We start from the raw sequence: 26,525 nt of genomic DNA, 5'->3' as shown, positions 1-26,525 counted from the left end.
TTCTGCAAATCCAAATAGGAGCCATTTAAATGTGAGATGGTATCATGTCAATTACTCCATTCTTGCGTTGTCTGTTATTTTGTTTATAAAGAAAACCACCATACTGTGCCCTCCAATTCCTCAGCCGATTGCAGAGGATCCAAGACAACTTTTTTAATAACACTTGCCAGCTTTCATCACAGTTAAATCTTTATATTTTGTTAAGCATAATGAATCACATGCATTTCCAACATAGTCCTTTGCTGCCATTTATCAAGTCTTTCATTGAGGTTTATCAAGCACCGTAATCACAATGTGGGAAGATGTATCAGGGTATGCTCTCCTCTTCAAAGTCATATTTCTCCACAGCCCGAGCTGCCCTCCACTTTTTTTCTTTATCTTTGCCTTCCATAAATTCCTCATAGGGATCCTTCTTCTGTACCTCCTTTTTGGAACGCATGTAGCCAAAGAAGACTGTCAGTGCCAGGAAAGAGTAGAACAGCATGACAAAAAGGATAAAGAAATAGGCATTGTCGTAGGGCTGAGGCTTCTCTTCGGTGGCATTTTCCACTTTCTCTGGCTGTTTTTCTAGGATCTGAAGGACACATTTTGTTACAAAAGAAGCTATAAGGCTTGCATTCATGTTGCTGCTTGTCCCAAGCTCTAGTAGATAACAGGACCAAATGAGATGAGGATGCTGAGCACTGCCTGTTTTGGTAAGGAATTCTGCCTGGTGCCCGCATTAGAGATAAGCTATTTCAGCTACACAGATAATATGAAACATACAACCACTTTAGAGCCAGACTCCCTTTTATGACGCATGTGTTCCTAAAAAAATTTGAATGTATGAAATGAACGTATATAACAAAATGGTTCACCATACTTATTTTCGAAAATCTTTATAAAAATAAGTAAATTATCACAACTGCTTTCTAGGTGATTTTTCTGAACAAATTTTAAATACACAAAAGGGCTGGAATATGACTGACAACATAATAGTTTTTCTTGTTTGTAGAAGTGCAGATTGAAATGTTTAGTCTATCTATAGTTCAAACTTTTTTGTGTAGAATAAAATGTAAAAATACTGTTACAGATAGCGTGAGTTTTGTATTGTGTTGGTGTCCAAACTGGGCTTGACTTTGTTTTTTAACTAGTAGTCACTGTTGTAGGATAAATCCAAAATTTTTAGCTGTCTTCGGAATAAGAATATAGTGACATTCCCCATTACCCCGAGGTAATGGTTTCCTTACTTTAGGGTGACTTCTTCTCCCTTCATGTTGCATCTGTACAACAATGTAACTCTCCCTATTGGGACACAATGGCAAGAACTCACAGGGATTCAAACCATTTTCTAATGTTTTCAAAATGAAAAATAATTGGCTTTAGATATACCTTAAGATATACCTAAGTTTTTTTGAGCAACATCATCTGTTTTCATTACCTGAAGTCACATTTTTACAAACTGGCTGGATTGGGGAATATTTCAATATATACATCCAGCCTGACATTATTTACCAACATTACATAAAGTAAACCTATGGGCAGGCTATGGACATTCAATTATTTACAAATCCTTAACAGTAAATAAATGAGAGTTAAAACAAGCAGAAGAACTAGAGTTGTTCATGTAATTCTCCTAACTAAATTTAAAGTTAAATTTAGGCCTCTATTCATCTCAGAACCCCTGATTTTGTTGTTTAGATTAGAGAATAAAAAACTGGAAATCTGCAGATTTGTGTTCCTGTTCGGACATGGCACAATAATTTAATGGGCCCAAAACATCCAACATTTTAAAATGTTCTGATAGAACCCAACATTAGCACAGTTTGAGCTAATTTTCAGGTACCTTAAGGTAGCACTCAGCATATACTTGTTTAACAACACTTTTGCATACTGGGAGAGTTGAGCAAAAAAACTGCCATAGACATTATCTAAAATCTGGCTACTGAGAAATCTTATGATAAATTATTCCAGAATGCCTGCAGCTACAAAGGTAAGTGACAGCTTGTTTTAAAACTATTTTACTGTTTGTTAAAAATATTTTGAATGTTTACAGCTAAAAGTAAGAAAGCTAAACGTTCCTGCTTTTTTTATAATTTGAACAAAAGTTTATAAAAAGCCAATAAAAATACATTACATTAACATAGAGTTAATGTAAGAGAGATAAAGTGCTGCTACTGGTATATTTGAAAATATTACATAAATATACCTGTTTTTTATTTTTAAAAATGTACAAGTTTTTTTTAAATTTTACCTTCAACAAAAGGGTATAGCTGCCTAGGTCAATCCATGTTTTACTAAGCTGTTGTACTTGAAATAGGTTTACTTTAGGTTTGAATACATTTGGGGAAAGGAGAGACAGGTGACATTAAAAATAATGGTACTTTTGGTTCATGATTACCTGTTTCTGTTTTTTATTAATATGCTGCTACATTCACCTGACGCATGTGCATATATTGCCTACGGTTCTCAAGCAGTAGGTTGTTCTCAGATGTGCAAATATATATATATGATCTCTAGGGTGGAAGATTATCTTCTAATCACTAGATCAGCGTTTCTCCTCAACCTCTTTAACATTGCAAACCCTTAAAGGTCTTCATAGTAGGAACCCCTACTATGGTTGCTTTATCCACAGGTCACAGTACATTAGTGTGGGAGGCAGTGGTAAAAAGCCTCTAACATTGCTGCCCAGTGAGAAGAATGACACCCTTTCAGATAGCCAAGAAGATCATTGGTGTCATTTAAACTGATCTGAGATTCACACATTTCTCAAGAACCTCCAGCAAACTCTGGAAGAAACCTGGTTGAGAAAAACTACCCTAGAATATTATGTAACATGTTTGGTCTGCCATAGGGTCAAACCTACAAATTGCCCATCTTAATAAATTCCTTTTATTGCTGTTTTCTTCTTGGCTCTGATCCAATGTCCAGACACTAAAACCCCAACCAATATATACTAGGTCTAACCATGATTGTTCCTCCCTTCCTGTGCCGCCATCAGTCGTGGATTCACCACACTTTGCTAATAAATGCTTTTGTGGTCAGATATATTTTATATTTTTCTTTTGAATTTTAGATATCTCTTGTACCTCCATGTTTAATAACTATATCTTTATCCATTATACTTATACAGTGTATCCTAGTCATGTATAAGTCATCATCCGTGTTATGTTTTTAATATTTCATAAACCGCAACATAAAGAAATATTAAAAAAAAAAACTAATCAAGTAAAATGCTCTTCAAAAAATTGAATCAAGACAAAGAATCCTCATGAGTGTCAGCAACAAGTGCGAATTATCTTGCACCTTCCGAAACAGTGAACATGGGTCAAACTGTGTGATGTTACGACCACTAAATGATCACAGGCAGTTCAGGAAAATCGTGAACTTATTGTCATACAGAGACCTGAAACCTTATCCATCTCCTGGATAGAGGAAGAACGGATAGTCTGACCAAATGAGAGAAACAGCTGCTTCTAGCTCTGATTCCAGCACTGGACAGGACACTTTGAAGTTAAGGATATCTTGGCCAATCAGGGTTTTACCTACTTATCAGTCCTCCTGCTTTCACCCTGACCCCTGAACTTCCTTCTATGATGACTCTTTCATATGTGCTGTATCCATATCACTGAGCTGTCTTTTGCTATTACAGTTTCCAAGCATAAACAAAGATGAAAACGTAAAGGTGAAACATTATACACAGGCACAAGCAGTTCATACGTAAGATTCCCTTTAAAGCTTAAAAAACAAATACAGCGGTCTTAACCTTTTTACTTCTGCATGGCGCCTACAAAATACTACAAATCAGTGGTAACAGCCATCAGTGACCTGCTTGTAAGTACATAAGCCAAGTAATTGCTAGCAATTAGCAACTGTTTCCAAAAGTTTGTTGAGATGTTATATTAAGTATACATGCAGATAATTACATTTTTTTAATTTTAAGCATTTAGCTTTTCTCTTATTAATTAGTTTTAAAAGTTTGTAAAAACAAATAAAAAAAAGTGTTAAAAATACCCCAACACAAACAATGCATATAAAAAAGTAAAACAATAGAAAATGGATAAAACCGTGTGTACAGTTTTGGGATTCTCTGCTGTTTTTAAGGTTTTTTCTCAAAGATGACCTATACTAACTATTATTAATTATAACAATAATTACACAAATTATTTTATATTATATCATAAAATTATGATATATTATTAAATATATTATAATATGAATTATTCTGCTATGGGTTTTGTTGTTTAATGTGGGGCTCAATGAAGGCCCTTTATAATATTTGTAGCAGGGCAAGCTACTTGCTTACCTGCCATCTGCAGCCAATGGTACATACTTTGCATCTAGTAGTCTATTGCTATGAATGCTTGTATTTTAATTACAGCCTTCCGGGTCCTGCTCATGTTTGCTTGCCTAGGGCATTGAGACCTTCGCAAGGATAACATTATAAAAAAATAAAGTGGAATAAAATATTAAATACATAAAAAGTGTAAATAATATTTAGTAATAGACAGTTTTGGAGAGCAAGGAAATGTTATTATAGTACTGTGTAGGTCATGAACTAGAGGATAGGGGATTATTTCTCAAATTGGTAGAAAAATTTGAAGGCCAAGCTGACATACAAGCACTGATTATGTGGGGTATTTGGAGACATTTTTTCACCTGCAAGGCTTTTTGTCCGGGGAATGAGTGGTTTTCTATGACTACATGCTTGTGGCTGCTTGACCTTCCCCCTTTCTTTCCCTTAGAAAGTCTCACAGGAAAAGGCCAACTTGGACTAGTGGAATTGAGTCTCTCACAAAATCTGGTATCTCCCCAATTACGGCATTTCTTCCTATCCACCTATTTAATCCTGTATTAATTTTTCTGTGCCCATATTTTCTTGACCAAGGCAGGATGGCCTTACAGTGAATAAATAAATTATTTTTTAATAAAAACAAAATATTTTATTATGAACTGGAGAAAAGGGGATGTTATCACCGGTTCACCATTCCCATAGGCACATTTCTCTCTATGTAGTCCTAATTCCTCAGATTCTTTCCTCTTGCCATAGTTACATCAAAGGTGAAGCTGGGGGAAGAGGGTATGTGCAGCCTATGACCATAGAATTCTACATACTCCCTAATACTGCTTTGCCTTCCCGTCACCCTGTCTTGTGGATGGACAGGCAGCCTATGGCTATAGGGACTGGAATAAAGAAGCCCTGGATCTAAACAAGGTCCCCATATCTGCTAGTCATTGTACCCCCAAGTAGAAAGACTCAGGTTTTACAAATACATCTTGCATCATGTCTACTACTGCTCTACTACTATAGGTCTTGAAAACTATAATCATAAGGCATTTACAGATTTTGTAAGGGAAATCCAACCAAGCCAGTTCATATGTTGCTTGAGATTGGTCAACTAGGTATATACAGATGTAATCTGGGCAGTCACTGCCGATGACCTTCCTATTCACAGTGGATGGTATGTTGTATAAAGTCATAAATACTCACATGCAGTTAAGCGGATACATTTTATAATTTGTTTTACTTAGGTAAGAAGGATTACTGTAATATCAAATTGTGCAGATTCCATATGCATTTATAGTGGAAATGTGGGAAATAAAAGGCAGTTAAGAGACAGAATACAAATGAATTGTGTGTTCATGTTTTGCATTATACACATATATCTAAGTCTCAGCTGCCAAAGGTAATTCCATGCTGTAGACTTGAGAAAAGTCAGGAGTCATGGAGTGGTAGGAAACAAACATTATCCAGAGCACAGATTAGGCCAGGATTTGAATCCTGTTTTCATCTCCTTTCATTTAACTCAAATCCTTTAACCACATCACTGCTATGTGGGGCTACCATGCACTTCCGTTTACAGTGTGTTGTATATGTATAGGTTTTTACCACACACAGCATAAGACATAACTGTGGAGCCAAGTATAGGACTGTACATCATATTCAATTTGAGCAGGGTGGAGTTTAAAGGAATTCTCTCTATAAAGATTTCCTGACATGAAGGCTTACTGACTAATGATATAATCAGATGTATGCCCACTTTTCAATCTGTGGCAGGATATCATGTAAAGAAATATGCTGAGTTATGCAGGTTTTCAGATCTGCATGGGTATATTAATAGACACAATTTCCAAGTCCTTTGTCTCTGCCCATTGATTCAAACTTTTTACTTGCTTTCGCAATGCATTGGAACTCTAGGGACCTCCAAGATTCACCCAACTTTTACCCAAACTCCACTTATTTTTCACATTGAATTCAGTTCAAAATATACAAAAAATAAAAAAAATACATCTTTTTCTCATGATTCATATATTTTTCTAGTTGACACTAGTGTTTCAAATACGTACATTTTGGGAAACTTTGGTTGAATCTTGGGTGAAAACATTTATAAACGGTTATAAAATGTTATTCACTTCACAAGATTCATGTTATGGAGTGGTTGCAAAAAACATTCCCGAGGAGGTGATGAGTGGCTGGGAACAATAAATCAAGTGGCTAGCAGACCCCTGGTGATATATCAGGGTGGTAATGCCTTACAGGACATGCATCCAAATGGGGAAGTCGGAGTGGATGCCCTTAAAGCTATGAAGTTGAAGAGCCTTATATTTTGTCAGGGAAATACATTTGTTAGTTAAGAATTTGCAATGGAATTGTAATTTATGCTTTGTTGTGTTTAACTCTGGTGTTTTATTTATTGCAAATGTTTTTGGTAATAAAAGGCTATTACGGCCATTTAACCCAAGATTTGATGTTGTGTTTTATATTAAAGAAGAAGGTAGGGATTGATCATATGGATGAAGAAAGCGAACCAGTCATGAGATTCTTTGCAGGCCAGGTTACTTTAGAAATACCTTGTCAATCTACTACATAGGATTCCTTATTCATCTTTTTAAATTACCCAAAGGCAACTTTGGATGTCTACTTAAATTACACAGGATTGAAAAGATCTTCTATGGCATTAGTTTGATTTTGTGATATTTTTAAAATGTATAGTTGTGAGAAATAAAGAGAAATAAACTTACAGAATAAATCCAATGGAAAACCTATTACCTAGACATAAATTTTAAGGAGATAGAAAACAAACACACATCGCAAGCTCCACAACACAGCTTGAGATTCATGAATGGCTACGAAATGTAAGCTGCAGCATGGAATAATTCTGTGATGTTTAGCAAATAGCCATAGTAGGTCTCCACCATAAATAGGCCCCTTACTTTAGGTTGCAGAGTTAAATGGTTTTCCATTGATTAAAGTTGTATCTTAAAGTATATGTAAACCCACTCAGTAAAATCTCATATAAGCTTTAGAGCCTGTATTGATGGGGCAAAACCAGAATGCTTTACACATCAGTTTAAGACACTTCTGAGATTTTTTAAGAGTATTTGAACTGACCTGTTTCTGACATGCATTTACCTGCTTCGAGCAGCTTATGCCTTCCCGTGAAATAGTACGGGAGGAGAAGCAGTTTTGGAGCAAACAAAAGCCCATTGACACCTGCCTTTAAAATGTAAATGTATATTTCAGAAATAATTTTATATATTTTTAAGTCTGCAGCTAATACCTAGTTGTTGTGCTATTATTGTATTTGTTCAGGTCCTTTTTGTTACTGCGTAATTAAACTCTGCATCTGTCCCATGTCTATGTTTTGTATGTATGTAAAGGCATATTCACACCACAACCCATTTTCATGCATTGACATGACCTGCAGGACTCAGTGGTATACTGCACTGAATGGATTGTGACACACTACAACTCGCAGAAATAAGATGCTGTCTGTATTTTGTCCCAGCACAATGTAATGAGCACTCTAGTTTGTGTTGCTCTGCATTGTAGTGCTCATTTTGGAGGTAGGACATTCACAATAAATGGCATCACAACACATCAATATACATAAGGCTAAACGTTTACCACTCATTACGAAAATGTAGGTGGGAAGAATCCATTCTAAGGGGTAGAGTGGGGTATAAGTAATAAGGTCAGGTTAAGTGGCAGGAGTCAAAGGTTAAGTGTTAAAGCATGTTCTAAAAACATATAAATGTTCTAATCTATAGACCATTGACTGGAAATTTATAAATCCCTGGATCTGAACCTGCAACCCTTTGGCATTTACTGCGTAGCCCTCTGGAGGATTAATCTGTTTGTATTTTGCCTTCCCTGGTCTTCCCCCCACCACCATCAACATGATAATACAATTATCAAGTAATACCTTTCCATTTTTATCACCTTACTTTATTTTATCATTTTTCCATTGTACCATGTTATAGACCTAGTGACATCCTCATTTGTCATCACAAACAGATCAAGCCTGGTGGAAGAAACTGTGAGGAGCTGTACAAAGCTTCAATTAAAAAGATTGCAATGATAATACCCAAATATGATGCTGTGCTTTCATGATTAAATGAATATTTACTATACTTTGTTCTGTACACCCTATTTTAGGAAATGCCATCATTTTAATTAGAATTGTATATCTGCTGTCGTTGTGTCAAAAAGTGATTTGCTAACATTTTGCTATGCCATTGCTAAAATTTAAATGGATTTAATCCCATATACTTGTATATAAATTGTAGTCTATCTCTAATCTGATCTGTACATAACAAGTTGGCCGTGTAATTTCCAAGCCATATGGAGTTATATCTCAATGACTTTGTTGTATAGTTTTTCCTCTAACATTTACATACTGTTTAACCTGTGCCTGTGGCTGTGCTATGTATAGGAAATCTTCTGATGTTCTCCTTGTGGGAAACTGATAAAATGAAAACCACTTGCTCTTGTAAATGTACACAAGAATTTACAAAGTATTTCCTCTTCTCCAGGAGAAACTTTCTGCCTGGAAGCTTAAGGGGGAATTGTGTGAAAATGTTTTTAGAATGAAATAATTTTAGATTTTTAAATCTATTCCCACTTTTTACGCCCTCCTAAACTGTCCATAGACAATGAGACTTTTCAGTGAGAATGGCAGACAATGCAAATGCAGTAAATTTGCTCTAAAACGAAGAAATATAGCACAAATCGGTAAGTTGCATGCTAAAGTGTAGCATTTTTATTAATATTGTATAAATCAACCTCACTGCTGTTCCACATTGTGAACAGATAATTCTTTACCAATTACTCTACCAATAGACAGATGGAGGAAAAAGACTTAATAGCTGCAGAGATTTTCCAGCATCCCAAAAGCTGCATTCCATGTAATAGGAAATTAAAAATGTTACTGTTATCACAAGTACAAAAGATGAGGCAATTGTCCAAAGTCTATAAAGGGAATCCCCTTACCTTGTAGAAACTCTGGCTGTTAAGGATGTACTTGCTGTTGAGAAATGGCATTCAGTCTTTAGTTTCTTCTCAATATTCTGAACCTGCTGCAAGATGTACTGTTGATAAAAAAGGGGCATTTTTAATTCTGCAAACACACCTAAAAATAATAAATGCAGCTAAAGTATTTATTTTCTTCAAGGTTAATTGCATAATTTATTGTATCAAAGACATCATGAACTTTAATAAATTAGGCCCAATCAGTCCAATAGATTAGAGTACTACTCTAAGACTACAGTTAAAGTAAGGGTTATACAGTTACCCAAAAACCCTTTGTATGGAGATGTTTCTATGTAATTGTAAAGAATAAAGTTAGGGGAGAGCTACAGTGGGTAAAGAAAAGAATCACCCCCTTAAAAATACTTAAACTTTTTGCATTGCAGCCTGAAATGAAGACACACAAAATGTTCTAGCTTATAACATTCAAGTGAGATAAAATATCAGAATCATTGAGATGAATAGAGGATCACCCCCATCCCCTACAAAATACTTGTAACTCTACTAGGTGTAATTAGCTTCTGTGTTTAAATGTAATCTTTTTGATAAGTTTAGTATCAAACAGCTATTCCTAAAGCATTTGGGTATTGGGAGTGCAACTGAAAGCAAACTATGGGTGGCAAGACTCTGTCAAAACATCTCAGGTATAAAGTGGCACAAAACAGGATATAGATACCTAAAAAATTTCAAAGGATTCACCAGGACCCCCACCGGATTGGTCAGACCCTCCAAACTAGATGGAAGAGCAAAGATGAAACTGGTCAGGGAGGCCTACCAAGAGGTCTAGGTCATTAGATGGTGTACAGTTGAAAAAAATAAGTAAACGCCTCAACTTATATTGTTACCTTTAGCAGAAGATACATATTTTATTATTATTATTATTATTACATAGTATTTATATAGTGCCATCATATTACGGAGCGCTGTACAAAGTCGATAGTCGTTTTACTAACTGTCCCTCAAAGGAGCTCACAATCTAATGTCCCTACCATAGTCATATGTCATTAATGTAGTCTAAGGTCAAATTTGAGGGGAAGCCAATTAACCTTACTGCATGTTTTTGGTATTTTGCTTAACTTTTCACCAGTGCCATGTGCCTCAATAGATATTTTAACTTTGTACAATTTGTAATTTTAAACTTTGAACAGATGTATTTGTGTCTTCATCTAGTAAACTTTAATGTAGTGCAGAGTTTACAGTTGACCTAATGACTGTAAGCTGCCCATCAAATATACTTATTTATATGAAATTTAACTGCTTTCCCATTAATTGTTTAAAAGTGATGCTACATCCTGACATATACAGATACATTTACATATGTGGAGATACATATGCCCATGAAATATGTTATGATGTTCAGTTTGTCTACTGCTCCTGTGGACAAATAATTCTTTTATCTTTAATTTATCAGTCCACAGAACATTGTTTCAGATGGCCTGTTTTTGCCTGTATGTTCTATGGCAAATGGTAGCCAGGATGCTGAAAGCAATAAGCAAAGGGAAAAGGCAATGTCTGTATGGGAAGGGCTGACGTGGGCTGTAATTGGCAGCCTGGCTTCTGTATGTTGTGGGAGAGTCAAGATGGGAAATAACTAGGCCTTTGTGAACAGGCTGGTGCCTCTAGTCATTTATTTTGCATTAATGCATTATATATAAGCTGAATAGTATATTTTAGATAAGGCTTGCTTTAAAAAAGATAAAGGATAATAGACCATATAATTTGTATCACAGAGCAAACAAACACATAAACCTGGCAAAGCTACTGATTATAAAGGCAATTATTCTTACAATATAAAACTTGTATCCAAGTCGAAATTTTACAGCTCTTGTCCTGTGCAGTTTAATCAACCAACCAAGCAAAATGATAAAGAGTAGACAGAAATATTAATATTATTATCAGACAGGATTTATTTATCGCCAACATATTACGCAGTGCTGTACATTAACAGGGATACACACTGTATTGCAATGTACGGAGGGTTTTTTCTTGCCCAGGATTATACCTTTAACCTATAACCTCATAACATTTTAACATGAACCTACATTTGTTGCTTTATTTTATGCACAACTTCAACCCCCAGCAAATTCAGAATTGCTTTCTTCTATTTCATCATTAAATTGCTTCACATTATGTCCCAAGCTGCCATCTTCATTGCTGATATCATCAGCAGCCAGCAGTCTCTTCCTGGTCCAGACACCTTATGATATCACGCAAGATCCTGCTCATGCACAAATCTTTTGATCTCATCCCTGTCAATGTCCTAATCAAACTCTTAGGTTGCTGTAAATGAATACAATTGCAGCCAGCCATCACATTTAAACTTACTGACTATTGACTAAAAAGATAAACTTTTCTTTTAATAAAACACATTGATTCATGAAGTTATATATTAGAAATGCCAGACCCCATACAAGGCTCTGCAAATGAAATCTGCAATGGCAGCCTAATATTTATATATAAAGAATCCTAAAAAAAAACTGTTTAAAAGCTATTTAGATTCTCCAATAAATATGCTACGAAAATCTAAATTTCTCATTTGTCAAGTTGAAGTGATTGTTCCCCTTTTGGAATCATAATCCTCTGCCCTCTTTACTACTTAGTTGTTTGATGTGATGCATAAAAAAATGTAATAATTTACTTACAAACGTGAACCAAACCTTTCATTCAACTTAAAAAAAAAACTGAAGACATGGTAAGGATCACGTTCATTCTTTCTCATCTCAGAAAGTTAATGATATCTGTTAATGTAAAAAGAAATAAAAATCAAAGAAAACAAAGCAAAGTTCTACATTTGTGGTATAAGCCAGTATCATTAAAGCAGGAAAATTGGGAGTTCTTGTAAAGCAGCACTGTTTACAATGCTGCAAAGAAAACTGGACACCTGCTGCAATAAAACAGCAAATACCACCAAAGATCTGAGGGCCCCTTTAAAAGAAAGTGATTAACCAAACCATCTTAAACCACCAGGGCTTGCATTCCAGGCATACAACAAACCACACACATTCATACATATATCATTACTGTGTTTTAAAGACAATACCAGTGGACAATGGTTTTGCAGAATGAAGAATGTTTACTACAAACTAAATACTTCTTCTTTACACAGCTATGAGGTATGCTACATTCCATCTTCACCAAGATGGTCCTCCTTTAAGCTGAACTCAGGACAAGCACTTGAATACACAGGAGAAATACTAAGACATTGCTTCATTTTCTAAACCATTTGTAACTCTATTTAGTTATCTAGATAAGCCCTCATTTTCCACTGCAGCAGACCAAAGTGGACAAGAAGTCTGCCGACTGGACAATAAAGCAATGTCTGCTCAGCGATCAAGTCATACCAATGCTCACTTTGCCCTTTCTTCTTCTTAGCATGTTCAATGTCAACACATGTGCACTGCAACAGATCTGATTGGCACCTTGTGTTGCTAATCCCTCCCCTTTGCAGCCTGCCATAACTAGGGTTAAAGAAGTTAATATCTAGATAATTTAACAAGCTAAATTAAAAATATTTTTCTTAAAAGACATAATTGTTTTAATTATTGATTTATTAAAAAGGTTCCTAGAAATTTGGATTGAACAGAGCACCCTGTGTGATTTTTTTGAGAATAATAAAATATTCTTAATATAATATAATATTATATAATAATATAAAAATATAATATTATATGTAATCTATAAAATATAATTTAAAAAAATGTCATCTTGTTCCTTACCATAGACTATGTTCCTTCACATAGATTTTTAAATGTTTAAGCACATAAAAATAGGGAGACCCCAAACATCCAAGACCTAGAGGGAACAGGCTCAGTACAAAATGAGCCACCTTGCAGATGATGCCCTTCTCCTAACAGCTAACCCCAAATGTTTAATCTGAGGAACCTAGCATTATCCAGCCCAACAAATTGATCAGTCTTTTAAAGTAATCCTTCCAATTCCACTAGAAAAACCAACACATACTAGTTTATAAAGCCACCCTGTTCTCCTGAGAATAAATAGTTTTCTGTGGATCCTAACACAAACCCTGTCTCCCCCCCCCCCCCCCCCCATTTCCTAAAAACACAGGATGGCATTACCGTTTCTGAAAATGTACAGTTCTTATTCCACAAAGCCTTGTTTTCAGACTTCAAGACTCTGATGCTTTAATAAATGTTTGTAGGTGGGTATACTGCAGATTACATGCAACTGCAGGAGTCAAAGCACTGCTTTCCAGGTGGTTCCTGGTCTACAACACTTAAGTTCCCAGGTAAAACAAAAAACCTATGTGCTGTGGGTTATGCTCATTTTAAAGATGACCATTATGCTATTGGACAAAATGGACAAATTTGTAGAAATCTAGGTTCATGAGGTGTAGCATTACTTACCTCTAAATTTGAACCAATAGTCCTGATTTAATAAAGTTCTCCAAGACTGGGGACGATAGACTATCACGGGAGATGCTGGTTGATCCAGCAAACCAGGAAAGGGTTTCTTTAAAAAATCATTTATTAACAGGTGGCAAATATTTTCAATCCTAGACCAGATCTATTCCAGGTTTGCTGGATCACCTAGGTTCTCCCAGGATAATCTATCTCCTCCAGTCCTGAAGTGCTTTCATAAATCAGGCCCAATGCTTTCTCAACCTTTGAAGAGCAATAATAAGAGAGAATAATAATAAGAGCAGAATAATAATGTATGTCGAAGCTTTGTGCCACTTCATCCAGCCTAAAACCTATATCCCCATCTACCTGACCACTATGTTTATGTTTTCCTACAATGACTATTAATCAGCAAATAGTTTGATTAGTTTTCAGAGAAAGTTCATTAAAGGTTATCTGAGGATAAAGATAGGATCATCTGACTTCTGCTGCTCAGTGGAATTTTTTTTTTTTGTAGCAGTTTAATATAATAAAGAAAAGAGTCTAATGATGTTACCTTTGTTTATTTTTCCAAGACTTTTATGTGGTTTTTATTCTCCATTTTACATATTAGATGAGAATATGTGCATACACATTTAATTAACTATGCAACTAGGGAATAACATGCTTTTTTATTTAGTAAATACAGATTTTGTGAATAAAACAATTATTTGAGTTATGGAAAACCAACATATGAATCACTCATACCTGAACTTCCACTGAACTGTCTTGTAAAATGCTATCAATAGAATCCAGGTGCAGTAAAATGGTATTTGATTACAGACTTAAGGTGCGTACACACTTCCAATTTTTATCGTTCCAATCGAACGACGAACGATCGATTGGGCAAAAAATCGTTCGTAAAAAAGTAACCAACGACGCCGACGAACGAGGAAAGTCGCTGGAAACGAACGACCGGACCGGCGGATCGGATTGGACGACGATCGTTGAACATCGTTCGTGTGTACGGTCGTTCGTTGATCGTCCATGTTCAGAGCATGCGTGATGAACGAACGTCCGTTCACTTTCCTGTCGTGCACATAGTTCCTCTATCGCTTAAACGATCGCATCTATTGTGTGTACAATATCTACGAACGATCGTGTCGTTACCTCTATGTGCAGTATCGGTGCTATACGATCGTTCATATATATCGTGCAGGAACGTTCGTCGTTCGTTTTCCGACGATAATAATTGGAAGTGTGTACATAGCTTTAGGCTCCTTCACACTAGCTGGGACTGAATTGGGAACCCATGCCCATCACAGTCCCTGAAGAACAATAAGGCAATTTGGTTTATGTTCTTTGACTTGAGTTCACACAAATGCACTGTAGTGCTCTGAAAAATATTTTTGCACTACATGTTCCAATGTGCTGTGCTTCATCGCGACACACTGCAGCACATATAACTACATAGAGAGATTCAAAAAAAGAGAACACAAACCAAGCATTGCAGTTCTTCAGAGCACATCGCAACACACAATGGGGTACCAGTTGGGAAGAATAAATACTTTCGTTGAGTATTTTCCGGTGTCTAGGACCCTGTTGGAAATATCTTTGATCATTTACTGACCTGGTGAGGGCAAATTAAGGCACAAGGGTAGTGAGTGTCAAGGGGCCAAAGGATACAGATAGTAAGCACTCAAAAGGTCACAAAAAACTCAGCTTGTGATTCTTTCCTGTGTTATTGCCTGTTGCATCTACAGGGGAAAATCTCCCTTCTGGGACAGGGAATACATAATTCAAACCTACCAGAGGTTAACCCTGCTCCAAGTGGGACTTTATTCTACTTGACAGTGTGAGTGTCAGATTAAATCAGCCTGAATAAAAAGCCTGAAAGAAAACTCTCTGAATGATGAAAGACATAAATGGGGGCGGAACCCTCATGTTTATTACATTGATGTTGACAAAAATGTTAACAAAATAAAAAAGACACAGCTAGGCAAACACAATGTGCAATTGTCACTCAGCCACCACAAAGCGTATCACTTCCCAGTAAAATGATGGATGCTTTACCATTATATAAAGCATGTTGAGTTTTCAGTGCACTTGTTACATTACTCACAAGAAAACAACCCTAAATCCAAAACGATTTTCAGACTTACCACCTAAAGATCATCAAACAGATCTCGCCTATTGTCCCTTATAGCATGATGACCAAGTGATCACAAGTTGTAAACACTGACAGTTACCCAATGACTGCTTTGACATGATAAATGATGTCACAGAATTACATATTTTTTTTATTGAGTTTATTTTTTAAAACATAACACCATGTGGCTGGATGTGGTACATGAGAGGCGGGTCATGTAATACAGTATAGAGATTTTTAACAAAGGCCAATCAATACCACAAATAGAGGGAGCTTTTCCAAGTGGATTTCCACATTGTGCAAATCATTGCAATCCAGGCTGAATTCTGAATTGGGTAAACTGTTTTCCTTGTTTCTATATCTAATGCAGTTTTATCATCTGTCATCCCAACCTGATTTCATTGTCACACAGCAGGTAAATGCTTATGGCTACCCTAAGGTCAGCTTTCCAAGTATGCTGTACAGCAGAAAAACACAGTGGTGGGAAAAATGCCAATAAAAATGTATAGTGATTTGTAGACACAAATGACATAAAGACATGATGTGTTGATGCTGTTGATCAGTGTGTTTTTCAATTACGTGGAATAATTTGCTACAGAAGAAGGTCCTTTGGTACAGATTGCAATCTTAAATATGCTCACCAAAATATCAATACCTTTTTAAATTATGTTACATTTGTTCAGACTTGAATTACAGCACGTGATCCTGTCTCTGACTCCCCTTGCTACAGTTCTGGGCTGTAAGGTTACACCCAGATAAATATGGTTGTGGATGTTTATGAGTCTAGCAAGGGATTAACAAGATTGCTCAATTATTTGAAATCAGCCATTCCACTCCAAGAAAAATCAATATACGAGTGGAATTGTTTTAAATAATAGCAAATTCATCCCAAGAGCCAACGTTTGATGCTAAAGGAAGTCTACAAGGACCCCAACATTTTCTTGTGGGATCCTCAGGTAAGCCTTGCAACAGGTGGTGACAAAGTGCCTGCATTCACAGTCCGAAATAGATTGAAGAAAGGTAACTGTTATGTGTGCTCTGAAAAGAAACAATGACTGTTTGGCCAGAGTAACAATAGACATGTTTGAATAAGTTGAAGAAATCATTTCAGAAGAAAAACCTCATACCAACTGTGAAGCATTCTGGTGCTATAGTGCTATAGTTTTGAAGTTGCGTTGATGCTTTAATGCCTGGGCAGCTTGCAGTCATTGAATCTCCTCTCTATCTTTGAAATTGTTTTAAAGTGTGCTTAATAAAAATGTGAGGCCAATCTGCCCCGAAGTGGAAGTTGATTATTTAACACTGTAATGATTCAAAACACATTAGAAAGCCCATCGTTTCACAGTGCATGCAAAAAGTCAACAATTTCATATTCAACTTAATAAACCTTGCTATTTCTATTAATTGTTCACTGCACGGATCCAATCTCAATAATAAAGGTAATGTTTTTTAATTTACTGATCCTAGAAATGGTCAAAATAATCACATGCAAATTGTTATGCAACATGTACTTACTTGTAATGAGTCCATCAAACCCTGTGAATATATAGCGTCTGACTTGCTCAGTTTCAAGTTAGCATAATTACAATTTTCTTCATCATGTTGACCATCTCAAATTGTACTTTTTAGTAATAAATAATGATACACCCAGAATAAAAAAAAAACAGTTAGACCTCCATTATTTATAACCGTTTATTATAAATAGTAAATATTTACTGCACTTTTTTTTTACATGAAACATATTTATTGCAGCATCTGTTGCCGGTAATACCAGCTACAACACAGATAAAATTTGACTTCTTCCATCACCTCTAAGACGAAAGTGTAATCTTAGAACTAAGTCTATCCTACCTAAACCCCTAATTCATTACCCATCATTCTTGAAGGAATGTATTTTGAGCTCTACCTCGCTTTACCTGACAAAAGAACAAAAAAAATAAATAAAACTGTAACTCAATTCTTCAACCCCCTGCCAAAAGCTTCTCACTTTGGCTACAAAAAAATCCACTAATTATTTTTATTGCATACCCATCTAGCAATAAAAGTGGTTCACAGGCATCTCCATTTGATATCCTACATATCGTTTGACTTAAGCACACCCACTGCCTACCTAGTATGAGTAGCAGTTTACATTGCTGGCTTTTGGGAATACAGCATAATTTATGTTATAAAATTGAGGGGCTAAAAGGAAAAAGGGAAAGGGAAAGGAAACAAAATAGTGGTGTTTCCAACAATAACCAATCAGGTTTCAGCACTTTATTTATTTGAACAAGATCTATATTTGAGTCTGATTGTTTGTTATACTACTTTTTAGATCCAATGTAGTTGGCTATAAATGTAACACAAGAGTCCCTGATTCGGTTACTTATTTGGAGGCCTTTGTAACAATTGTCTAATCAGTTAAGAAAGCTTCTCAAAATAATTACTTTCAAAACTGAAGCAACCTGTAGCTTGTCAGATACTGTTGAACTACTGCCATTTTATGATGGGTTTTAGGGTTCTACAACAGCCATTAATTCACAACTGGTATCCCTGGTAAACAAATCACAGACAACATGGTGGAAAGCCTTCACTGTGTCATCAAATAGAGCATGTGATCTTTTCATCTAGAATGGTGTCCTGAAATATTCTTTCAGAAAAATGCAAATTAATTGACAGGGAAATTGAAATAAGATATGGTATTGCACGTCGATTGACAGCCAGGTAATCAATATAATTTAGTACAATTTGGCGCTGCATCATCCTGTTGATTTTTTTTAAATGTGTCACTCCAAAATGTATATCAGAGTTCTTGGTTGGGTATTAATTCTAGTCGAGTTTTTATAATCACATGAAAAATTGGAATGTTATCCACAGTCATTTCAATCTGCACAATGACAACACTTCTTCATGACCGGGCATCACGTGGCACAGAGTTTTATGTTTCCCCGGTTCCGCACCCATTAGTGTGGTCATCAGAATCAAAAAAAAGTCTTTCACCTTAGTCCATTACTGTGCTATTAAGCTGGGTAGAAAGTTTAAAAGAGTTCTTCCCATCTTCCTCCACAAACCTTGTCATCATCAGTATTTTGGCAATGGGTGTTTTTAATTCCATTATGATTTTCTGTGTTGAGAATATTTTCTAGGACTTGTTAGTCAGAACTGCCCAGATTCTTAAACAGTTGGTGACATCTCCCCAAGATATGGACTTTTGTAAGGTCGGATGTGCCCTATCAGTAGACAGGTAAGGTATCCAATTAAGCCTTGAACAGCAATCTGGATGGTGGCATTTCCCATCTTGCACTTCACTTTTGGAAAAGCAGTAATTGTCTTATTGTTTATTTTGTAGTGGAGCTCCAGTTTAGGCTACAAATTGATGAGAGTATCCATCCTGTCTAAACTTCCGGAGATAACACCATCAGAGGGACAGTCATTCTAAGCAATGTCTGGCTTCAAATAATGAAAGGCACCTGTGGAAAAAGGAGATTCTTAGATGATATTGAAACAATTTCATTCACAAGCCAACCTAAACCAAAGCTTGACATTGTCATATGTAATACTGGTATATCAAAGAATAGGGCTAATATTTTTATTCCTTGGACAACTTTGACAAACCCCTTAAAATCTGTGATCATATCCGTTAATGACTCTTGAACTGACTTGATTAAAGACATCTGTTTTTAATACGGGGCATGCCCGTAGTTATTGCATGTCGGGCAAAACCTTCTGTTTTACCTAATGGCGGTCAAGTCTCATGTCTCGGCACGTAATCACCTCAAGATGTCCTTGACATCACTTAAGCAAATAATTATGCAACAGATGTTTTTCAGAGAACAATCAACGAGCACCGGAGACAAAAGAGACTCAGTGAGAAAGAGCGCGTCATCGACCTTCTGTAGGAAGCCACAATGTTTCTTGTTTTTTGCTTTATCTGATAAAAAGTCAACTCACTGCATGTGAACAGTGCCTGTTGCCTGAATGGGAATAGTTAAAAGTAAAATTCAAGCTTTGGAGATAAACTGTGACCTTCCATCTGCAATATTGAAGATGACTTTTCATTTTCAGCTTCTGAGAAGTTTAAATGCAAAGTATATTGATGCATATACAATATATGGCCAAATCATGTGACTACCTGACCTTGCACCTATATGAGCTTGATGGGCACAAGTTTCTGAAGTGTGTCTGTGTTGCCCATCCAGTTACAAAAGCATTTGTTAAGACATATATGGCACTGCAATTTATTTAGGAGGTGTTCAGTAAGGCTGAGGTCAGAGCTCTGTGCGGTCCACTTGAGTTTCACCATACCAAGCTCATTAGGCCATGTCTATGGAGCTGGCTTTGTTTCAAATTGTTGCCAAAAGGCTCTAAACCCAACAATTGTCCAAAAAGTCTTTCTATGCTCTAATGATAGCTGTATCCCTCACTAGAAACACCTGAATTGAGGCTGAAATATCTGTACATGCCTTTGGCAATATTGTGTATTATTATTATTGGTTTTATTATTATTATTATTATTATTACACAGTATGTATTATATCAAAAACTATACTCACTCTGTCCGTATTGGCCATACTGATATCCTGTTACGGGCTCCATGCTATATCCTGATGTGCTGTAGGTTGGTGGACAGTATGACTGAGATGTTGACAGGCTATCCAAACTCTTCATGTGCTCTAGTCTCTGGCTACAACTTGCTGATACAGCAGTGGTGGGCTCAAGACCCCCAGTTAATGGAGATAAGGCATAGTCAGTCTGAGGCTGATGAGGCACTCCACCATGGTTAGTCAGAAGACCCATTACCTAAAGAAGTAAAAAGAACACTTTAAGTCAATGGTACACCTTTATATACATGTTTATGATTGTAATTCCTAGACCGTCAAAATTTATATAACATATGGAAATGTTATGTATTTTAGAACATCATATCAAAGCAACATGACGCATAGCATCAACATCAACGCAATATTAAGCCTATCAAGACACTAAGGAAAGACTTGTTTACCCTGCTTATGTCTGTTCATAAGTTTAAACTGTGGTAGCCCCAAGCTATTGACCTCTGAATTCTTTTTTTCTTTTTCTGAGAGCCTTGACCTATTCACCTGAACAGAGAACTAAAGGAAGGGCATGGTCACCTTGGTTTAATCCTCCATACTAAACTAGTAAGAGTCTAGTTAACTTTGTTTCCTGTTCAAGACAGGATTTTGTTTTTGAAGTGAAAAAGTGAACATCAGTGTTTGCAGATCTCCATGAAATGCTCTCACACACTTGAAAGATATCTATTAAGCTTTAGATTGGCAGTATCCGTAACTTGGTTGGACACTGTAATAGATATGTTTTCCTGAGGACTTCCATAATGTAATAAGGATCTATAGCAAACTATGAATATCTCAGCCCAATTCTAGTGCTTCCTAATTTTCCATGTCTTCTTCCATGCTCTTTCTAACTTGAATTCTCTGTAGTTCTACAGCTCAATATTTGTACAATTCAATAGCTTATGTTACACCTCTCCAATAGTATTCTTAATTTCTCCTTCCACAAACCACATTCTCCATAATATAAACTCAATTTTAAAAACAGATAAAGTAGCTAGTGTAGTAAAGAAATAAAGCAGAAGGTCATTCAGCTACCCTTTATTTACTTTCTAAAACATGAAATAACTCATTTAGGAGCCTGGGAAAGGAATGGTTGAAAGATGGTTTGTTGCTATAGACAACAGAGAGTGTTTTCTTTCAGTCCCCTTTGATACATGGCACAAGAATTGCATTATTTCCTATTTAATTGGTAAGTTACAGATTGTTACCGGTGACACTTCCCTGTACCATCTATTTTCCTTACTAAAAGGAGTTAACATTAACTTGAAGTTCATATTGACCCTAGCACATGTGTAGCGTGTAATTTACGGAAGCTTTCACCACAGGAAGCTGGACACGTTGTCCTAAAGATGTCCAAAGCATTGCTCTATAGTGATGTGAAACAGATGGGAGCCAGATTTCCCAGTTCTAAGAAAAATGGTGCCACCTGCTCTGTACTATTACTGCTGAGTGGAATGGCTGTGAATTCCTTAGTTATGTTCACACGGGCATGAATCAAACGATGGCAGATTCTATTCCCATACTTTTATATACATCCCCATCATGTGGGTTTGATCAGGATTATGTCTTCATGGGATTTCTCCAATATAGACTACCTATTGTAAAATCCTTCTGCCAGAAAACCATGTATGTAGGGAATCCCATTATCATGTCAATAGTTCCTCTTTCACATTGAGTTTGATACAGTAAAGAAATACAGACTCTTCTCTTAGCAAAGCTTCATCTTAATTACTAAGCTCCATGAACATTTACCTGCTAAGTACACTATCTATACCCCATTAGTAAAGCAACTATTATAATATATATTTGAACTCATCAGTAATTGAACCTTTCCTGGCTTTTGGCAAAGAGCAACATTGATTGTCAAAGTTTTTGCAGACAGATAAAAGACATTCTGGTTCATATGAACTATTACACTTTGCACATTGCTCCTCATCTGAGTGGTGTTTTAACCATCCAAGATCTAAGATTACAATCCAGGGGCTCTATGTATAAAATGGGCAATCTGACATTTCCTCAAACATTCCCTTGTGGGAATCAATTATTGTCCTTGAAACACATGGACCTGAAAGATTGCCACAGGAGAATGTTTGGGGGAATGTCTAATTCTTTTTGTTTTTCAGCAAAATTACTCTGAACTGTGCAAAACAATCTAACAGAATTACTGACCCAAGATGTGATTGGATAGTAAAGGGGCAGAAGCTCACTGTTGATGTAACCTGTGCTCTATCCCTTCCAAATAACAGTCTTGTTTTTTTTAAATTTACAAATTATAAAGTACATGTAAGTACTAGTAATGAAAAAGTAACTGCATGGATTCCAATAATATGTGATCTGCAGAACCAAGTAAACACATTACAACCATAACATTTTAAGGTACTGATATAACACCAACAATCTGAGGCAAAAAGTGACAAAAGACCAGTTTAGGCATTGTTTATGTTTTTAGTGAATTTTTAGCAAAAAAAACAAAAAAACAAAAACGAAATGTTTGGCATTCTGAAGCCACTTCTTATCAGCGTCCTGTTAGTTCCAGCATGTATACTTTGTTTATATAAGCAGAACTTCAGTGACACACTCATGACTTCACAATTCTTCAAACTTCACAGCCTACTAAACATCCCAGATGCTGATGAGTAAACCAGAGGGAACGCTACATCACTTTAATGGTCCCTGCAGGTGGTTTCATTTTATTTTGTTGTGAAAAAATGAGCTTTCACAATCCCTGTCTGTCAGACATATTTAAAAAATTAAAATAAAAAAAAACACTGCATAGTACATGATCATTCCTAAACAAAAAGAAAAAAAACAATTGCCAGCGTGTGTTGTAACGCATGTCAGAATTTTGTGAGAATGAGTAGATTAAAAATGTCCAGTGTGTGTCCCTTTATGACTTCATCACCCCAGGTATTCCTTCTTATATTATCTTCTCATACTGATATCACGCCTGGTTTCTGGGTCCTGTTTAATTAGCTGTATCACTGTTTGTACTTGTCAAATATGGGGGCTTCTGGTCTGCTGCCCCAAACTATTGTCCAGCACTACATAATATATTATCACCCTATAAATAAACATATATCACCCTATAAATAAAAATTATAAATAACAATAATAATGAGCTATATGATGCTGACTTTTTACATTAAATGGCAGATATAAATGTCCTCCTAAAACATTGTCATATAAATGAAGAAACCAACATTTGACAATGTTTGCATGTCTATAACTATGATGCACTGAGGAGAGTGGCCATATAGATATGGCACCTGTCAAATCTTGAAAAGGTAGGGGGGAAATAACAATCACTTGACAATTTTGGCCATGTTTTTCTGCTCCTGAGATAGCTTAGTTGTATGTGCCTGATGCCTGATGTATAGACATGCAGGCCAATCCTAGATCATCTCATATTAAAGTTCATGAATTTTGTAATTAAATAATTATTAAACAAATCGTCTGTATTTAACCAATCATCTTTAGGCCTATAAGCAACTTTAAACTAAGCAGTTATCAGAATGTGTTTTAAACTGTGCTAGACGGCTTTTAAATATATTTGTAATTATTATCAGTCATATATGCCAGGTTTTATTTTAGCCATATTGGTCTTTAAAGCACCAAGAGACTATCATGTTGAAGTTAATATATTTGGCTTTTTCTAAGGGAAATTTACATAACCATTGACAGATCCAACCAGTCTGATTAATTAGTTGCTGACCCTTGATTTCTATAGTCTTGTTTTATGTCATTCTTCAGCATTAGGAAACCAGTCTGTTCAGTCTTAAAGCCATTCATTCCTACTGTGTCTTAAAGGGTGGAAAGTTTGGGCTTTCTGCTAATGCCCAATAGAAAGAGCTGAAACTTAATTACACTTACTGTTAGAAAAGGAAGGTTTTATGAGTTTTTTGCCCATAGGCAGTAATGTTTATTCCATTGCATTTTACTATGCAACCTTTTAACTCCAGAGTCTTTGAACTTTATATTTTCACAGATTTATCACCGTCTAGCAGAGAGCTGCTGTGGCTGTCTCAAGATGCTAACCTCACGTAGACGAGAGGGAAGAGATATAAGTCGTTATTTTTGCTCCCCTTTGTGCCATTAAAATCTCATTTTCTGCCTATTAAGATGCCCTCTCAGTGCTAGAACCAGGCTGATGAGTGTGTAATTGGGTATAATTGTCTTTTCACTTTTCATTTATGTCATTCTCAATATCCTTCTGTTTCCTCTCACTGCCGAGAGGAAGAAGTGTTCGTGGAGGATTCATAGCTGTGAAGCTGCCCCCACTTAGCCCCACAAAGAGGCCTGATTTTAATTATAGATTGCACGCTGTTCAGTGAAACTATTAGACACCTGAATATTAGTCCCTCTGATATAATAAAAATCCCTGTGTTTAGACACACATTAACAATGTCAAGCCAACCTCAGGCAGATGTGGACCGTAGTAAATTCAACCAACCTTTTGACACTCAATTACCAAGTCAATTTATTTCAGTGCAATTCCCAGATACAACAACTCCACTCCTCTGAATGAAAATTAACAGTCTAATTATTGCTCAAATAGTTTCAAGCCATAAATATTCCTCTGCTTTTGTAAATGTGAATGTGTTTTATTGGACCACCAAGTCTAAAAGCCAAGTGCCCTAAGTAAAAAGCATCCAATCCCAAATATGTGGACTAATAATATTGCTTACATTATCAGAATATCACTTGACACTGAATTTACATTTGTTACATAAGTTACTGTACCTCATTCATTTAGACTCCTGGCAACACAAGAACCCTAAAATTGTCTACAGACCACTAAAGCTGTGCAACTTTGGTATGAATCATACTAGCCATACACATACAGTGCCAATTATGTAATATCTATCCATTCCTATGTCAGCAATGATTAATTGGACTTGACATGCAATGATCGTTGATCATTATAACACCCAATTTACCATTCTGGCATTTTATATAAGTGGCATCAATCAATAACTGGTTGTCATTGAGTTTTTTTGATTAATATTATTAGTAATTATTGATTTGATTAAAAGTGTTTTATTATTATATAGTACAAAAAATATTTCCATCAAATAGATATGTCCTTACATGTCACATTAGTGACTACACTGAGAAGCAGTTAGTAAATTTAAAAATCATGTGTGATGTGTAATAAATGTGTCCAGTTTATTGATGTTGGAACAGTTAAAGAAGATTTTGCTTCTGTAAGTTACTGTACAACCTACATTGCTATTTGGCTCAATCAATAAATCAGCAACAAACAGTAACTTATGGAATAGACTAACTGAGAAGGTCGCTGTTGAAGTTAAATCTGAATTTGTTTTCATGCTGCCGCGTAAACAAATAGCGTTTTTTGCATTTGTTATTTTTCATGTTGCAATTTGTGCCGTACAGCTAATTCAGACTGTTTGCCTTGTGGCTACTGTCATGTTTCTAGAAAGGTCTATATTATTTGGGGGAAAGAAAAACACTTGAAAGACAGCCTATCAGCCTTGGCTTTTGAAGTAGTCAGTGCGGGGGTGGAGGAGGAATAAGGGGAAGGAAATTTGCAAAACAAAATCATGTGGCTTATATAAAGAGCTCTTTATGGTTCGAATTTGGCAATTTCTTCCCTTCTTGCCTCAGGAACTCAGCCTGCTTGGTTCTGGCATGCACTTAAAGGAATAAAAACAGTCCACTGACCTGAGGTGAAAGGCCATTGCCAATGGTGGGGTTCATGGGGTTGGAAGGCCCGGATGGGGGTACAAAGCTGTCTGTGTAGCTGGAAAATCCATGGCGGCCGCTGGGCAGGCAGTAGGCTGAGCTGTTCTCAGGGTTAGGTGGAAGGCTGCTTTGGTGAACACTGCTCGGAGGGAGAGGCTGAGGCCGGTGCACCGTGCTGCTTGGATCAGACACAGCTGCAAAAAAAAGAAATATTTAAAAGAAAAAAAAAAAAAAATTTTTTACATTTTAACCTATATAAAAAACTATTGTATGCACCAATAAGCATGAACACTTTAAAATTAATTTTGTGCAGTGGAGAACAAATAACATAATCTAGAAATTGTTATAGTCCTATCTGCAACCTCAACTAATTCATTCTACTTGACGGTGTGGCTAACATCTAACAAGTACAGAAAGGCAATATGGCATCATGACACCTTCTTTCTGCTTCAGGCTTAGTCAGAGGAGGTGAAGGA

General features: G+C 36.1%; 1 protein-coding gene across 1 annotated transcript in view; it reads right to left on the bottom strand.

Annotated features, from left to right (window-relative positions):
* Positions 1-17,485: 17,485 nt before the first annotated feature.
* Positions 17,486-26,525, bottom strand: part of PAX3 (paired box 3) — a 47,965-nt gene continuing 38,925 nt past the window's right edge. Inside the window, exons 7-9 of the mRNA XM_072410382.1 lie at positions 26,029-26,243; positions 20,308-20,554; positions 17,486-19,224 (exon numbers count right to left, since the gene is read on the bottom strand). Coding sequence (XP_072266483.1) covers positions 19,190-19,224; positions 20,308-20,554; positions 26,029-26,243 — 497 coding nt within the window. The 3' untranslated portion in view covers positions 17,486-19,189. The remainder of the gene's footprint in view (positions 19,225-20,307; positions 20,555-26,028; positions 26,244-26,525) is intronic.

The sequence above is a fragment of the Pyxicephalus adspersus genome, chromosome 4 (assembly GCF_032062135.1).
Source record: "Pyxicephalus adspersus chromosome 4, UCB_Pads_2.0, whole genome shotgun sequence".
NCBI classification, from domain to species: Eukaryota; Metazoa; Chordata; class Amphibia; order Anura; family Pyxicephalidae; genus Pyxicephalus; species Pyxicephalus adspersus.
This window is presented reverse-complemented; position numbering and strand designations above follow the sequence as displayed.